This window comes from Lactuca virosa, chromosome 5 (assembly GCF_052849685.1).
Source record: "Lactuca virosa cultivar CGN04683 chromosome 5, Lactuca_virosa_CGN04683_v6, whole genome shotgun sequence".
Lineage (NCBI taxonomy): Eukaryota > Viridiplantae > Streptophyta > Magnoliopsida > Asterales > Asteraceae > Lactuca > Lactuca virosa.
The window spans coordinates 19,000,951-19,018,796 of NC_136430.1; the positions used below are offsets into that span (position 1 = coordinate 19,000,951).

Below are 17,846 nucleotides of genomic sequence, written 5' to 3' on the forward strand. Positions count from 1 at the left end.
TTAATCATACGACACATTCAAAGTCATTCCCGTGTTCATAATTACGTTCTTAATCGTTTGCTTGCATAGAATCTAACGATCCTAATTGAACTTTGTTCTAACATGATTATATGGTACATGCTATCCCATTGTAATATCATACACTCTCAAATCATGTCCATTGATTAATTGCATCCGTTGGTCCAGATCTGTGCATTCTGGCACACAATAATTAGTAAAAATAAAATAACATATGCCTATATATACTTTAAATAACTAGATGGCAGAGTTATTGTTATTTTCTATTTGTTTAAAGAACGAGTTCCAATCAACTGAAATATAGTTTTTTGACAGACAAAAAAAAACGTTAATTCTTAGAATTGAACTCGCGGCATTTTTGAGAAAGCAAAGGAACAAAACCAGTAAGACTAAATTGACGTTCGTGGGCGATATCAAAAATAAATTCTTAAATAAAGTAAACTAAGCTTTTTTTTTTTAAACGGCAAATAATATAAATATCTCCTGTGTCTGGATTGAACCCAGGACCTCCTAGTTAGTTGTTAGATTAGAAACTTCCTTGTTAGCCAAGTGGGCTAGCCCAACTTGTAAACTTATAGACATTCGATGTAGTCCAGCCACAACTTAGATATATATATACACACCATATATAAAATCTAACATGTCAAAAAATTGGAGCCCCAATCGGTTACGGTCCCTGGGCGCTGCCCCACCCATTGGGCCGGCCCTGGAAGCAATGTGATAAAAAGGAAAAGTATAGAAAGAAGGGCCACCTCCCGAAGTGAAAATCTTGATTTTGTAATCGTGCTTTATCATCTTAAAATGAAAATTGATTTTGTAATTCTGCTTTAATCTCGAAAAACACAAAGAACTAGAACGATGATCTTCCCTTTTATGCTCAAACTTCAAAGTTCTTTCAATTTGTTCTTTAGTACGAGGGGATTTCATATGCACATCAGAATCGATGCAAATGCCTGCAAGATCCCGAAACTTCTGATCTATTTCATACATAATTGAAGCATTGATTAAAGGGTTTTGCATGGAACATGATGAACGGGAATCCCAATTTCAGATCAAAGTTTTTGAAGATGGAATTCCCAATTCCATGGACGAAGCATCGCATCAAGACTGATTCTCTTCATATCTTTCCTCGATTACAAACTCATACTCATGTTCTTAGGTACGCTCAACAGCCGCTTGATGTTTAGCAATTTCAACGCCCATAAAGCATCTGGCAACTGAAACGTAGTTCGAACTAAGAGACGCCATGGTTCATTACGGATTTTGAAAATTGAAAACCTTATAGTTCGAGATTGACTGTATATATTTGATTATTTTAAATGAAGAAACTTGAACGCCTTTTGCTTCCTCCTGAAAGCTTTGACTTTATAAAGTCATCCTTGTCCATTCATTGTAACTTAAATCCCAATCCTTATCCAATTCGGCTGTGCTTCCTTTTATGAAGGTAACAAAATCCATACATTAAAAGATGAACAATCTTCATCCATGAACATTCCACATAATCCTTGATATATTCTTTAATCAAGGATCACCTTTTTGACTTCAAACAAGGAAGATTCACACCCCCTCCTTCGTTTGAATCACTAACAGTTTGTGCCAACCCGCAAAATATTCTTGACATTTATCTTACAGAGACACAAAAGGACTTGCCTCAACATGAAGAAACTCATGTAACATAACAAACTTTAGATAACTCTTTTTTACTTAACAAAGACTTCCATAACTGTTTACAAATTTGACTTAATTTATTTTTTCCCTCCATTTTCCCTATTGAGAGTTGTCAAACTCTTAAATATATTTTAGACATCAAGACATAAGTGCACTTCTTTCTACAGTAACGTACTCATATTTCATTCTTTTCCAACATGATGCAAAGCGTATTGAGGACTTAGCAAAGCGTTTATGGATAAATGGGACACGGACCAAAGAGGGAGAAAGAGGCCCACTTTATTTCACGTTTTAAATTATCCATTTTAATTGTAAAATCATATGACTTTCCTTCAAAATCATTTGATTGATTAAACATTTAATTTTTGAAAATTTGACTAAGCACTTTTCATGTTGCTTATTTCCATTTCGAGTCACAAAATATTTGCAAGGAGACACATTTATATTTATAATCTTTAGATGAAAAAGAGTTGACAGTAAACCAGCAGAAATACACAAACACTAACTACCATAAAAGCAATTACTTGACCCATAAAAATGGGTCCAGGTGGATGTGGATGTGGATGCAATCCATGACCCGAAAACCAACATATTATGATCAAGATTCCTCATATCTTCTTTATCATTAATTACTTTCATCAAGCTAGCTTTAGTTTGCAATCTTTGTGGGGCTGAGGGGACATAAGTTCTCCAAAAGTCAAGAACAAAGATTGTTTGACTGAAACCCCTTATTATATGTACTCTCTCTGCACCCAACTTCACATTGCCTTACAACAAAACACTTCCTTTCCTTCCTTTATCTGTCTTTTATGATCAGTTTGATGCTTATCTATAAAAGATGTTGATTCAACATAATATGGTACTCTCATTTCATATTTGATTAGTTTCAGCAATCATGTTGTGTACAATCAGCATTAATGTCTCATCATCTAGTCAGGTACAAGAAAGTTATACCATGCTTCGGCTGTTTTTTTTGATAGATGTTATTCTCCACGTTTAAATATTCACTTGCTTAACTTAAACATCAAATAGGCGTGTCTTTTTTTTATATATAAATAGCTCATTATATAAAGGTTCTCAATGTTACTTTACATGAATCCATCTTAAGAAACTATTTATCTTCACCAATCAACACTTGTTACAAAAACAAAACTTTTTTTTTTTTGCTTATTGATTAGCTTCTTATGCAAAAAGTGTTTGGACCCACAAACTGGGAAAGACTGACTTGATTCCATAGTTCCTAAAGATGGACTCACTAGATACAAAAGGGTTCTTTTTGTTCATCTTACACCTATCCCTTTCCATTCCAATCGTCCTTTCCGTTTCCCTTTCCATTCCAATCGTGTATGCTTGGAGTGACACAATCACTTCAGCTATTCCATTGAAAGACGGAAACACCATAGTTTCCTCTAGTGGACTCTTTGAAATGGGATTCTTCAGTCCCGGGATTTCAATGAACAGATACATTGGTATATGGTACAAAAATATACCAACAAAAACCGTTGTTTGGGTCGCCAATAGAGACACCCCTGTTCCTAACAAATCCGGTGTTTTAAAGTTAATAAATCCCGGGATTCTCACCATTGTAAACGACAAGAACACGATCATCTGGTCTTCAAATACCTCAACAACCACAAACAATCCAATCGCACAACTTTTAGATTCGGGGAATCTTGTTGTGAAAGATAAAAATGATGTCATCTGGCAAAGTTTTGATTATCCCGGTGATACCCTTCTACCAGGAATGAAGATTGGGAAAGACTTAGTGACTGGGCATGAGAATTATATCACATCATGGAAAAGTGATGATGATCCTTCTAAAGGAGATTACACATTCGGATGTGATCTTCGTGGGTACCCACATCAAATTATTAAAAAAGGGTCGGTAATCCAATACCGAAGTGAACCCTGGAATGGAATTGATTTCGGTGGGATTTCAGTCCTACCACAGAATGCTATTTACAAATTTGATATGGTTTTTAATCAAAAACAAGTGTTTTATAGTTACAGAATGATAAATTCTTCCATGATATCGAGGTTGACCATGAATCGAACCGGTGTTGCACAACGTTGGGTGTGGGCTGACCAAGTCAACGATTGGGTTGTTTACTTTTCTATCCCTACACCCGATGGTTGTGATTTGGTATGTGGTGCTTATGGTAGTTGTAGCACTAACAGCTTCCCGAAATGTGGGTGTTTGGATAAGTTTGTGCCAAAGTATCAAAACGAATGGAATGGGGCAAATTGGTCAAAGGGGTGTGTGAGAAGGAAGGCGTTGGATTGTAAGACTGATGGGTTTGTGAAGTATACAAATCTTAAATTGCCGGACCCACAAAATTCGTTGTTTTATGGGAATATGACACTTGTGGAATGTGAGAAGTTATGTATGAAAAATTGTTCGTGTATGGGGTATGCGAATATTTTGAAAAAAGGATTCGGGTGTTTGATTTGGACGGGTGATTTGGTTGATATTCAAGAAGCTCCATCTTATACTTCCGAGATCTATATCAGGGTAGCTTTTTCTGAATTAGGTAAGACGATTTTACTTACAATTTTTTTTCAAGTGTTTTTAACTAATTATATACTTTAGTACTTACAACTGTTTTTTAATCTGTTGAAAGGTGTTTCAAGTTCTCTAAAGAAGAAGAAGAAGAAGAAAATAATTCCATTGATCATAGCATTAGTTGGTGGGGTGTTGATAAGCTTGGGTCTGGTGTTCTTTATTTGGAGAAAATGGATTAAGAAGAAGTCAGTGCCTAAGGGAGAAGGTAAGCAATTCAACACTTCATACTGCAAAAGAAGGGTTTATGTCATAATTTGGCAACCAAAACCAACTAGTATTTTGTATGTTATTGTGTTCTCATTTAGTCCTTTTAATGTTGTAGATGAAGACGTGGGAAATGATACTGACCAACTTTACACCAATGAAAGTCAGAAGGATGATCTTGAGCTGCCATTGTTTAATTTATCAGAAATAGCAAAAGCGACACATAATTTTTCGTTTAAGAATAAGCTTGGAGAAGGTGGCTATGGGCCAGTTTACAAGGTTAGAATTAGCATAACTTTTAGTTTTTCAAATATAATTTCCCTTTATTACCCCCTGCATCATAACTTGAACATGTATATATTGTGAGTCAGGGTGTTCTTCCAGATGGAAAAGAAGTGGCTGTGAAGCGACTCTCAAAGACATCAAATCAAGGGCTTGATGAATTCAAAAATGAAGTCATTTGCATATCCAAACTTCAACATAGAAATCTTGTGAGGCTTCTTGGATGCTGCATTCAAGGAGACGAAAAGATGTTGATCTATGAATACATGCCTAATAAAAGCCTTGATTACTTCATATTCGGTTTGTTTCTTTTCCTTGTATATATAATACTGCAATCAACTTTTAATATGGATTAAATGGTATAAATTATTATATTAAATATAGATGAAAGCCGAAGAAAGTTACTTGATTGGCCGGAGCGGTTCAACATTATGAATGGAATTGCTCGAGGCTTGCAGTATCTTCACGAAGATTCAAGATTAAGAATTATTCATAGAGATTTGAAAGCAAGCAATATTTTGCTTGATTTTCATATGATTCCTAAAATATCCGATTTTGGGATGGCAAGAAGCTTCATAGGAAACGAGACACAAGCAAATACCATGAAAGTGGTTGGAACTTAGTACGCATCTCTCCCGTAATTTTCTTATTTATTTTATTTATTTATTTATTATATATATTTTTATTTTCATTTTGTAGCGGATACATGTCTCCGGAATATGCAGTGGATGGAATTTTCTCGGTAAAATCAGACGTATTTAGTTTCGGTGTTTTGGTGTTGGAGATTGTCACCGGAAAGAAAAACAGAGGATTCTTTCACCATGACCACCATCATAACCTTCTCGGACATGTAAGAGGACTCTTCTTTCTTTCTTTCTTCACTTAATGGGCTGAATGGGTTAAGTACCTAATATATGACTATTTCTTTTTGACTTAATCAGTTAACTTTGACAGAAAGACTTCATGCATTATGCCAAAAAAAACCTGGCTTAATGTGTTCAAACCCCAACCCTTTAATAGAAACATACCCTATCTATAAAACACTATATCCTGAGACACAAGTCATTACCAATTCAGCTTGCATCTTTTTGGGGTAAAGGGTCAAACAGGTCAACTTTTTAGGTTATATCTATATGAGCCCATATTGACATAACCTGGTTAAAAGATTACGACCTTTTTCTTTTTTGGTTGTAGGCATGGATACTTTATCAAGAAGGGAGGTGTGTGGAGCTAATTGATGCGAATTTAAGTGACTCGAGCCATTTATATGAAGTGATGCGATCAATTGAAGTTGCTTTGTTGTGCGTTCAAAGAAATCCGGAAGATAGGCCGAGCATGTCTTCAGTTGTGGTGATGCTCAGTAGTGAAAGTGAATTACCACAACCAAAGCAACCTGGTTTCTTCTACACGGAGCATGACCCTAAAGATGACACGTCATCTAGTACCCATGTACCATCTTCAACCACTGCAATGACCATTACATTAGTGGATGGTCGGTAGATGAATCTAAAAGTTGGTTGAGAGTATGTTGTTTTGTAATATGTAATGGAATGATCTTTATGTTAGTAAATGTATGTAAAATTATAGAGTAAGCTATAGAAGTGGTCCCTCTTTTATGCTATTTTCTTTGGATTGGGTCTATGAAAGATTTGTGGAGGAAATCAAAAACTACTTACAAATGAAATCAAAATCCAGATAAACTGTCGCCTGCTTCATCCCTCATCCCTCATCCCTGTCCTTCTCTCTCTATTTTCCCTTTTGTGATGTTGACTCTCACTCTATTGACTACGAAAAAACTCCCCACATCCATCGATGTTAAGTCTACCTATGGCATCGGCAACGACTTGTTGGTCCTCAATGACATATGAGATGGGTTGTGACGATGCGGTCGATGTGGAAGGGCTTGGGGATGTTTTGTTGATTCAACTGATATTTGGATGGAAGCCACAATCATAGAAGTGGTGGAAGGGCTTCTACGAGGAAGAAGGAGCCGACGACGACCGATCGTCAATAAAGGGTGGGTTTGGGGATGTTTGGGATTTTGCTTATTTAACTCAATAAACTATTTTTTATAAAAATGTTTATTAGTTTATGGGTGATAAAAATGAGTTTCTAAAAATATTTGGATTTAATTTATGTGGTAGTAGGAAGTTATAAGTTGATAAGTCATTTTAAAAAAATATATTTTGATAACTTTATAGTCATTTTAGGTGAAGAAGTTATAAACACTTTTCAAAAGTTGTGTTGTAACTTTTTAAAAACACATTTTTAAGGGTAGTAAAAAACTTTTTTCAAAAGCAAATTTTTATTTACCAATTACTTTATTAAACTTATTTACCTTTTGAAAAGTTAATAAGTCGACAACATTTTTCAAACTCAATCCAAACACTCTCTTAAGTCTACTTATTTAAGAAGCTTTCTAGGAAAAGAGACAAGCAAATACAATGAAAGTGGTTAGAACTTAGTACGCATCTCCAATCTTTTATTTCATTTTCATATATGTTATTATTATGTTTTTTTATCATTTTGTTATATTATAGTTTTATTTTCATTTTGTAGTGGTTACATATCCCTGGAATATGCAGTGGATAGACTTTTCTCGGTAAAATCAGACGTACTTAGCTTGAGTGTTTTGGTGTTGGAGATTGTTACCGAAAAGAAAACAGAGGATTCTTTCACCATGACTACTATCATAACCTTCTCGGACATGTAAGGGGCTCTTTCTTTCTTAGCTTTATGGGCTGAATGGTTAAATATTTGAAATAGATAAGTTACAACCGTAGTTGTTATAGATCGAGTATAAGAAACTAAATCAGAGTTTAGATTGAATTATGAACATAAAGAGTAAATAAGATTTGGATGGCTCGATTAATGCTTCTGAAAGATACTGAGAAAGTTTAGAGTAAAGTAGCAAAGGCTCAAAAAATTACTCTAACTCTAGCACCTACCACCTAGGTATAGGGATTATAGAAGCATACAAAAAATACATAAAGGCTTATACAATAACGCTTCGACACTAAGGCGCGCCCTTATGCATACATACAATACTGAATTCGAAACTAACACCAGACAAAGGACACTTCGACACTTCACAACTAAATTTGACCTCAACATTCTCCCCCTTTGTGAGCAGTGTCGAATCCTAAGTCATTAGCATCTGGGCAACTTGATGTAAAACTCTTCTGATTTCTGAGTACCAATTGATTGTTCTTCGTATCTCAACTTTTTCACCTTCATTATTTCTTTTACAGCTGTTTATACGAACAAGAAGATTCCTATATTGGGAAGTGGTATACTTTTCCACATCACTCACTTGAAAGAAGAACTTGGTGTTTTTCGCTTTCCTGTTCTTCCCAACGAAAACGATACCCAGAGGCTTCACACAGATTTCTCCGTCTTTAAAATTTTTAAGACTTCCTTGACCTTTTATCATTGATAAGGGCACAGTGACTTGACAACTCATTGCTAAAGCGAGTTCAACATCTGTCATAGCAAGACAATCATAATAATTGTCGATGAATAGCTTTATGTATGCGAAACCTATCAGAAAGTTTTCTTTATTTGTCATTTGAAGCTTTGAAACATCCACCCTCTTCAATATCCTTGCCACACTAATGAGATCATGAAGATTCATCAAAGGAAAATCAACTACAGAGAAGTCGAAAGCAACATTGTTGGCACGGACAACATGAAACCGATAATTCTGCAACATCCCTTCGAATAGTACATCCTTCGAAATGTTGAGAACTCTCACAATTTTCACCATTGACCGGATCTCTTCTTCTCTTTTCCCAAGTACTGCATGGAATCTGAGCTTTAAACGTTTATACTCTTCCTTGTCCTAAAATTTGTCAACAATCTGATACTGACAAGCCATGAACATCATCTCATTAATAGGAAAATCTAACTGATTAAAATCATTGTTTTCAGTATCAAAGCTCTTTTTAGGTACTTTTCAAACTCATGCATGACTCCACTGAAAACAGAAGCTTCAACTATTTCATAGCTGTAGTGTTTTGTTGGATCACCCTTATCAAGACTAGGAGGATCACTTTGTCTTTGTTGAAGAATGTTTTGAATTTTCCTTTGCTTCTCCATTTCCTGCTCTAAAGCCAACTTCTTCTCTTCTGCACTTGGGTCAGTCAGAATACCCTTTCCTTTTCCTTTTAATTCTTCTGTTGATTGAGGTGGCTTCGAACTTGATCGCCCAACAGATGAACCAATAACAATTCCTTTAGTTAAAGGCTTCGAAGTCATGGTTATTGAAGTAGTCGATGTGGACATTGGAAATGAAGTGGGAATCTGAGTGCTTGTTACCTTACCAACAACTTTGCCTTGATCCAAATCCCTTGATTCACCGACACCCTTTTCTCCCCTTCCACCCCTGTGGAAACAGGTGGGGCAGCTTTGGGCATCAAATTGACAAATTACAACAAAGGATCAAGATCAGCCTTTAGACGAGATTCCAACAAAGAAATCATTTGTGAGATCGATTCTTGAGAAACCGATGAAGTAGGAGGAATAGAAATTTTCAAAATCAGCGAAGGCAGGTGGCAGCCGCGGAGCGAGGCCAGGTGGAGGGTGCGAGCTTCGGACACGCGAAGGGCACACGACGCTCTCGGATTGGACCAGCGAAGCTCGGATGCGATGAGTCACAGCGACACGGGGCGAGGCGCGTCGGATGGGGATAGGATTCAGCCTCGGTCCAATCAGAAGGCAACACGCGTCTGCTGACTCACCGAGATCGGATGACGTGGCCTGTTCCGGATCTTATCCATGCGAAAATTCTCGGAAATTAAGCCCCAAACTTCTAAAATCCATAACTTTCGCATACGGGCTCCGTTTTTGACGTTCTTTATATGCACGTGTAGACATGAATATATTCTACAACTTTCGTTTAGACTTCGTCTGCTAATTTTGACTTTATTTTTAACAGACCGGGACTGGTAAATCCGTTAAAAATTCATAACTTCTTCATCCGACGTCCGTTTTCGTTAGAATTTTTACCGTTGTACTACTATTGACGAGACCTTAGATTCTCGTTTAGATTGTGTCGGCTAAAAATCACTCGATCTAAAATTCGAGTTTTTAGCTGTCTACTGCTAAGCTGAAACTTAGAAAAATCATAACTTCCTCATACGAAGTCAGATTTTGGCGTTCTTTTTATGAAAATTCTCGGTTTAACAAATACTACGACTTTCATTTAGATCACTAAGGCTAAAAAGTAGTTTATAAAAAAAACTTACTTTTTACGTCATTCGGCGCCGTGTCGGTTTTGTCGCGGATCTTTGATTGGTCATAACTTCTTCGTTATAATTCAGATTTCGACGAGGTTTTCGCCTACATGTTTCTAACGAGATTATCTACAACTTTCAATAATAAAATTTTACTTATTTCAAATTTTATATTTTCGCTAAATTTCACTATTTGGCTTTTAATTGGAATCTCATAAGACTTCCAATAATTTATGAGTGATTCTAAACATAGTTTTACTTCATTTCTAGTAAAAACTATCTTGTTAGAACTCAACACTCAATTTCACATAATATTTCATAATATTATTAACTTTTCAAATTACATAACACGATTTCAAAACGTGTATGTTACAAATCAACACATGAAAACAAATATTGTCCATATAGATCATATGTGATTAAAAACATATAATCACATGTGATTTAATACACGATGCCAATTATTAAATCGAAAACACGAAAATAAATACGGCCCACGTAAATAGTATTTTATTAAATACATATAATCACATGTAGTTATATGTATCTAATCACATATGATTTACGTGGACAATATTTATTTTTGCATTCTCGATTCACTAGTTTTTCACGTGTATTTAATCACATGTGATTATATGTATTTAATAACATATAAATCATATATGATTCGATACATATAATCACATGTGATTATATACAAGAGAAAACCTAATGAATCAAAAACACAATAACAAATATTTGTAGGTGGGGGTGGGGGTGGTGGCGGCGGGTGGTGGAGGTGGGGTGGTGGTAACTGGTGGTGATGGTGTGTGGTGATGGGTGGTGGTGGGTGGATGGGTGGTTGCAAGTGGTGGTGATAGTGACGAGTGATGGTTTTGGTGGGTGGTGGTGGCGACTGGTGCTGGTTGGGTGGTGATGATGGTGGGTGGTGATGGTGGTGGCGGGTGGCGGTTGGTGGTGGTGGTGGTTATGGTGGGTGGGTGGTGGTGGTTATGGTGGGTGGGTGGTGGTGGGTAGTGATGGGTGGTGGTGGCGGGTGGTAGTTGGTGGTGGTGGTGGATGTGGGTGGTGGTGGTTGTGGTGGGTAGGTGGTGGTGGGTGGTGGGGTGGTGGGGTGGTGGTGGGTGGTGGTGGCGGGTGGTGGTGATGGGTGGTAGGTAGTGGTTGTTGGTGGTGGTGGCGGGAGGTGGGTGGTGGTGGTGGGTAGTGGTTGGTGGTGGTGGGTAGTAGTGGGTGGTGGTGGTGGGTGGTGGTGGTGGCCGGTGGTGGTGATGGGTGGTAGGAAGTGGTTGTTGGTGGTGGTTGGTGGTGGTAGGTAGTGATGGGTGGTGGTGGCGGGTGGTGGTGATGGGTGGTAGGTAGGGGTTGTGGGTGGTGGTGGCAGGCGGTAGAGGTGGGTGATGGTGGTGGTTGGGCGGTGATGGTGGTGGTTGGTGGTGGTGGGTGGTGGTGGGTGGTGGGTAGTGATGGGTGGTGGTTGGTGGTTGGTGGTGGTGGTTAGTGATGGGTGGTGGTGGCGGGTGGTGGTGGTTGGTGGTGGTGGCGGGTGCTGGTGCTGGTGGTGGGTGGTGGTTGGTAATGGGTGGTGGGTAGTGATGGGTGGTGGTGGGGCGGGTGGTGGTGGGTAGTGAGTAGTGATGAGTGGTGGGTGGTGGTGGGTAGTAGTGGCGGGTGGTGGTTGGTGGTGGTGGAGGTGGGTGGTAGTGGTTGTGGTGGGTGGTGGGTAGTGGTTGGTGGTTGCGGGTAGTGGTAGTGGTGGGTGGTGGTGATGGGTGGTAGGTAGTGGTTGTTGGTGGTGGTGGCGGGCGGTGGTGATGGGTGGTGGTGGAGGGTGGTGATGGTTCGGTGGTGATGGTGGTGGCAGGTGGTGGTGGTGGTGGTGGGTGGGTAGTTATGGGTGGTGAGCGGTGGTTGGTGGTGGTGGTTAGTGGTGGGTGGTGGTGGGTAGTGATGGGTGGTGGTGGCGGCGGGTGGTGGTGATGGGTGGTAGGTAGGGGTTGTGGGTGGTGGTGGCAGGCGGTGGAGGTGGGTGGTGATGGTGGTAGGTGGTGATGGTGATGGTGGTGGCGGGTGGTGTTGGTTGGGTGGTGAGTGGTGTTAGTTAGTGGGTTTTTTTAATTGTTTGTAACTATTTTTTGATTTATATGAATATTATTTTATAATTTTAATTAAAAAAATTGTGTTTTTCAAATTTGTTCTCAAATGTTCTCACGATAAAAATGTTCTCAATTGAACGCTCTTTTATATATATATATATATATATATATATATATATATATATATATATATATATATATATATATATATATATATATATATATATATATATATATATATATATGGTAGTTTACATTGGACTTTATTTGTAAGAGTTGGAATTTTGATTGATTTTGATTCTCACTTAGTTGATTCATATTGTTTAATATGTTCTAAACATGTGTAGACAGGGGTATAATTGTAATCTTTTAATTTTCTCTTCTTTTTTCACTCCTAACTTCTTTCATTTACTTCGAACCTGGAATCACGGAATACATAAATTTTCCTTCCCCTCCCTTTAATTCTGTCAATATTTTCCTTACATTTCTTTTAAGGGATAATGACTTGATAGGGTAAGATACTTTTTGAAATGTACACATATAGTCTTTATTCTTTTTTTTTGTAAAATAAACCCTTATACTTTATTTTTTGTAACAATGTAATCCTTGTGACCGGCTATACCCGATATACCGGTCATATACGAATTTTCTTTTAGGGAAAATGACTTGATAGGGTAACATACTTTTTGAATTGTACACATTTAGTCCTTATTCTTTTTTTTTTGTAAATAAACCCTTATACTTTATTAATATATACACATTAGGTCCTTTTCACCGGATTCTACATGTTTTGCTGATGTGGAAGCACAAGTGACACTAAATAGCAATTAATTAGCTTAGTCACCGGAGGTGGGTGATCCTCCAGCAACAAGAAAAGGGCGGCGACCCTTCTCTTTCTCGTCTCTCTTCCCTCCGATCGAACAGCAACAACCAAACACCCTTTACCTGTTGTGTTTCTCCGATCTGTTTTTCTTTGCCTCCATCTTTGAGATATGTTGCCAGAAAAAGAAGAAAGAATCGACGAGGGGGCTACCAGAGCAGCTCCTCGCCGCCAACTACCGTCTCTACTTCCTCCTGCCTCCCCCTTCGACCTTGTTGTTTTTGCCATCATTCCTCCTTGCTACCAGTGATGTGTAGGAACACACAAAGGAGTCGCCGGAGATCGGGGTTCTCCCTCTTTTTCATGATGAATAAAAGTTGGAAAAATCTCGTTGTGGATATGTGGATGCCACCTGGGTATTTCATTTCAACAAAATAAAAAGAAAGGGAAAATGACTTGATAGGGTAAGATACTTTTTGAAATGTACACATTTAGTCCTTATTCTTTTTTTTTTGTAAAATAAACTCTTCCACGTCAGCAAAACCTGTAGAATCCGATGAAAATGACCTAATGTGTACATATTAATAAAGTATAAGGGTTTATTTTACAAAAAAAAAGAATAATAACTAAATGTTTACATTTCAAAAAATATTTTAGCCTACCAAGTCATTATCCTTTCTTTTAATAATGAAAAAAAATAAAACTCGGGAAGAAGGCGTAAAGTCTTTAATCAAAATAACTCAACACATCCTCGCGATAAGTTTAAACCACCGTGAAATCCGGCGTCTGTAAATCTTAAACTCTTTAAACAGGGAATAGATGGGAGAGGGGCAATACACAAGTTATTTGCAAACCATGCAATCAATGAGGCCTGTTATTATGTCGAGCATAGGCAATGGTTTTCTTCCTGCATCCACAATGCACCGTGATATGCGGAACATAAACCCTAAAAAAGGGATTATGAAATTGATGGACAACAAACACCAGCCTCCTCTTATACTTTATCAGCAGACTAAGGGCTGCTTTGGTAATGTTCAAAACTTTTGATGTGATGTGCAAACAATTGATTTATTTCATATAATGACAGTGTCTTAATTTGTCGTTTTTTTCCCTACCATATGGATTAATTTGCTCCAATAGTTTTATTAGCATCCATTAGGTTTTGGCTTGGTAGGAGAACAACATATTGTACATGGATCTCAAATCCAAAACTTGAAAACTCCTTATGGACAGGGTCACATCTATTGACCTTTGGAACTGTTAGGTTTGAATTATTTTGCTCTTTGTGTTTGAATAAATTCCTATTGTATAGGAAGGCTTGACCATTACAAAGCAGCCCTTAGTCTGCTGATAAAGTATACAAGTACTTCCAAGTTACTGAATTTGTGTGTTGACTCTGCAATTGTCTATTTGAGTCCAACACAAACAAACACACACACACTAAACTACTCCTATTCTCCACATATGTCCTAAGTAGGACTTGAAACCTCAACCTCTTAGAGGGAGGGCATTTCACTATACCACTAGGCCAATGGCCTTTTGGTCGTTGGTCCTTTTAGCAAATGATTTTATCTGATTCATCGAATATTAAATGTGTGTATTTTTATCTTAATTGATTACTACTTTTATGTTTTTGGACAAACATAATTAATTGATTCTATATTAAAGTTGTGTATCCCCAATAATTTTATGTTATTATTAGGGAACTGAGCATGCAAAAAACAGAGACTTCCTTGATTTTACCTTTGGAGCTCTTCCTCCGGTCGACAAATATTTCATTTCATCGGATCCGTTTTCCACCTCTAAGGTCTGTTTTATGTTTAAATTATTACATTCAAACTAATAGGCAATGTGTAAAACCAAAATGATCACATGTAATTTAATTATTAAATTATTATGTTTTTTATCAATCTATTATAAGTATGGATTGAGATAATTATGACAAATGTTGGTTAAGACAAAATAAATTAAGATTTATTTATAAACTAAAAGGCTTAGGTATAAATTAAGGACCTCCTCTTTATTAGATTTTACATATTATTAAATTAATAGCATGCCAACAGTATGTTATTTAATACATTTATTTAACTGTAAAATCATATAAATTAGGAGAATTTCGTATATCCCCTTGTTAAACAATAAAATATCGTATTTGCCCAGTTTAAAATCTAAATATCCTATTTACCCTTCCTAACCTTTACAATATCGTATTTGCCCAAATACTTTTTGTAAACATTTTATAATCAGTTTTTATACTTTATAATTTTTATAAATCAAAAATAATAAGTAGATTGATATTGAAATTACAATATTACCCTTGGTATTACCCTCGTTATGCTAAAGAAAAGCCAGGCCCCTTTTTTATCTCCTCATCTCTCTTTCATCTTTTTGGCTGCTGACCTACTCTTCGCTTTAATTAAATAGAATCAAAAGTTCAAATCTATGGAAATTAATGATTCTTTTAAAGTATGGCATCTATTGCTTCTCCTTATCCTTTTTTTCTACCAAACAAAATTAAACAAATTGAACTATGGCGTGAGTTAATGATCTCTTCAGATGAATCTTGATGCAACTGCAGTATATAACAAGAAAAATCCCGACTCGATCAAGCTTCAGTTCCTGGAACTATTGAAGAAATCAGATCAATCTATATAGGGGCAATAAGGTCAATCTATTTTCTATTTTTTAATTATAATGATTATAAAGTATAAAAACTTATTATAAAATGTTAAAAAAATATTTGGGCAAATACGATATTTTAAAGGTTAGGAAGGGTAAATATGATATTTTATTGTTTAATAAGAGCGTATACAGAAATTCTCCCTAAATTAAATAATAAAGCAAGTTTTTTAAGATAGTATAACTAAATGTTTTTTTATATATTTCAATATATATATATATATATATATATATATATATATATATATATATATATATATATATATACACACACACACACACAACACCTTTTGGATTTATTGTTTCAAAAAATATATATCATATCATTCTATAAATTTCAAAGATTTCATAATATTTTATTCCTACATGTTATTATTTATTTATTTTTTATATCTAAAGTTGTACTTACTTTTGCATATATATATTCCTAATAATTAACGGTATCATGTGGAAACATAGAATATGAAGTTGTTTTATCTGTTGTAGACTCTTGCGCAAGAGCTTGCTGCATCAACTTCATTTGCTGAAGCTAGTTACCTCTACCCCTCAGCAACAGCAGCACTTGCGGCTGCATTGACACATGCAGGAGAGTTCCAATCTTATGCACATAGCAGTTGGACTACTGATACTATGGGCTACATATCTTTGTCTAATAACATCCCTCCTACAAGTTCTCCACCTAAGGACATTGGTGAGGTAGAAAAACTTGTATCAGAAGGCAAAGTAGCGGCTGTCTTTGTCGAGCCCATACATGGCAATGGAGGGATAAAAAGCTTTACACCACAATACCTGCAGTCTTTACGGACTGCTTGCGATAAATCTGGAGTATTACTTGCATTCGATGAGGTAAATGCTAACTACAATTATATATATATATATATATATATATATATATATATATATATATATATATATATAATAAAACTAACTACTAGGATAATGTTTATTGATATCACCTTGCTTGCAGGTTCAATGTGGCATAGGTCAAACGGGCCGGCTTTGGGCCCACCAAGCACTCGGTGTAGAGCCGGATTTTATGATTGTGCGATTCCGTGGTATGGACATCGGGGCTCTTGTGGTGAATAAAAAAATGAATACCCATATACACAAATATGAAAACGAGCACATGCACATCCCTCGGGAATGTGGTGAGGCTTTAAATGTCTTCAGAAAAGTAGCTCAGCGCCGCTATTTGGACCACATAACAGAAAAAGGTCGATACTTGGAAGATATTCTAAGTAAGCAACTAGGAAGAAACGCTCGTGTAAGAGGAATACAAGCATTCGGCCTTGTAGCTGCAGTGGAGCTAGATGTTGATGCGCAATCGTTTGTCGATGAATGTAAGAAGCGTGGTCTTGGGATAGAGGCTGTAGGGAAAGGAAACATCATCCGTATCATGCCTCCATTTTTGGTTAGTACATATCAGCTGGATGATGCAGTTGGCATCATAGATGAGTGTCTGGGCGTTCTTGGAGGCAATGATTGGGTCGGACCATTGGCATCATAAAAAAAAAATTGGCATCATAGAGACGAGGCGTTCATGGGGGTAATAATTGGGCCAGACCAATCGGTTACTATTCTGACTATTGATTAGTGATTGACTTAAGGTTTTTTTGTTGTTTCTTTTATTCCTTTTCGTGGATGGCTAAGACGAATAGTTTTCTATCCAGTGATTAGGGGTTTGATATTGGATGGCTGTGGTTGCATGTCTTGATTTCACGTCTACGTGGCCTCCTCTTCTTGGTTAGAGTATTAAAAAAATAATCTGAAATTGATATCAATAAAGTAATATTACACCTTGACAATTTGGTTGTAAATGATTGGAAGTCATATAATTTTGACATAATTTGACGAAGATGGTGGATACAAGACAAGTCTTTTAAACTAATAGGTACGAAACTCACCCTCTACATCACCTATGGTGTTATAAAAACATCACTTATGGTGTTATAAAAGCATCCAGTAGTGCAAATGAACTTGCAAACCTTTGTGAACATAACATGGTAAATCAAACTCAGCAAGTTCTTGCAAATATAAAAAGGCTTTCAAATGCAAAAATGGATCCCACCTTTCATCAACTTGGTACTTGCTATATATAATTATATTACAATGCTTTTCAATTATTTAATTAAATCACTTATTAAATTCATTTAAGGACCATCAATGCTTTACTAATTAATATATTACACATCTTTGAAAAATTATCTTCTTTCGTAATCACTCAAGTAACGGGGCACTTAAAATATTATTATTAGATTATATATTTTGTAACTATTTTATTA

General features: G+C 36.6%; 2 protein-coding genes across 3 annotated transcripts; both read left to right on the plus strand.

The window, feature by feature from the left end:
- Positions 1-809: 809 nt before the first annotated feature.
- Positions 810-10,153, plus strand: LOC145116982 (G-type lectin S-receptor-like serine/threonine-protein kinase At4g27290). The gene is made up of 9 exons (XM_079053277.1): positions 810-4,217; positions 4,308-4,454; positions 4,572-4,732; positions 4,825-5,035; positions 5,120-5,357; positions 5,435-5,585; positions 5,930-6,752; positions 7,295-7,444; positions 7,987-10,153. The coding sequence occupies exons 1-7, from the start codon at positions 2,933-2,935 to the stop codon at positions 6,233-6,235; spliced, it is 2,499 nt and encodes an 832-aa protein (XP_078909403.1). The 5' UTR covers positions 810-2,932; the 3' UTR covers positions 6,236-6,752; positions 7,295-7,444; positions 7,987-10,153.
- A 3,648-nt stretch (positions 10,154-13,801) lies between these two features.
- Positions 13,802-17,349, plus strand: LOC145115199 (acetylornithine aminotransferase, chloroplastic/mitochondrial-like). 2 transcript variants are annotated; one of them, XM_079051432.1, is made up of 5 exons: positions 13,802-13,912; positions 14,588-14,692; positions 15,464-15,550; positions 16,051-16,410; positions 16,532-17,349. In XM_079051432.1, exons 4-5 carry the CDS (start codon positions 16,195-16,197, stop codon positions 17,069-17,071), a joined length of 756 nt encoding a protein of 251 aa, XP_078907558.1. In that variant the 5' UTR covers positions 13,802-13,912; positions 14,588-14,692; positions 15,464-15,550; positions 16,051-16,194; the 3' UTR covers positions 17,072-17,349. The 2 variants fall into 2 exon arrangements, with proteins under 2 accessions (XP_078907558.1, XP_078907559.1); XM_079051433.1 differs by lacking the exon at positions 15,464-15,550.
- Positions 17,350-17,846: the final 497 nt, after the last annotated feature.

Excerpts from the sequence above, each read along its gene's own strand:
- LOC145116982 (XM_079053277.1), top strand. The coding sequence starts at position 2,933 with ATGGACTCACTAGATACAAAAGGGTTCTTTTTGTTCATCTTACACCTA. Across the intron at positions 4,733-4,824 it reads GCTATGGGCCAGTTTACAAG|GGTGTTCTTCCAGATGGAAA; the intron begins GTTAGAATTAGC and ends ATTGTGAGTCAG. Across the intron at positions 5,586-5,929 it reads ATCATAACCTTCTCGGACAT|GCATGGATACTTTATCAAGA; the intron begins GTAAGAGGACTC and ends TTTTGGTTGTAG.
- LOC145115199 (XM_079051432.1), top strand. The coding sequence starts at position 16,195 with ATGGGCTACATATCTTTGTCTAATAACATCCCTCCTACAAGTTCTCCA. Across the intron at positions 16,411-16,531 it reads TATTACTTGCATTCGATGAG|GTTCAATGTGGCATAGGTCA; the intron begins GTAAATGCTAAC and ends CCTTGCTTGCAG.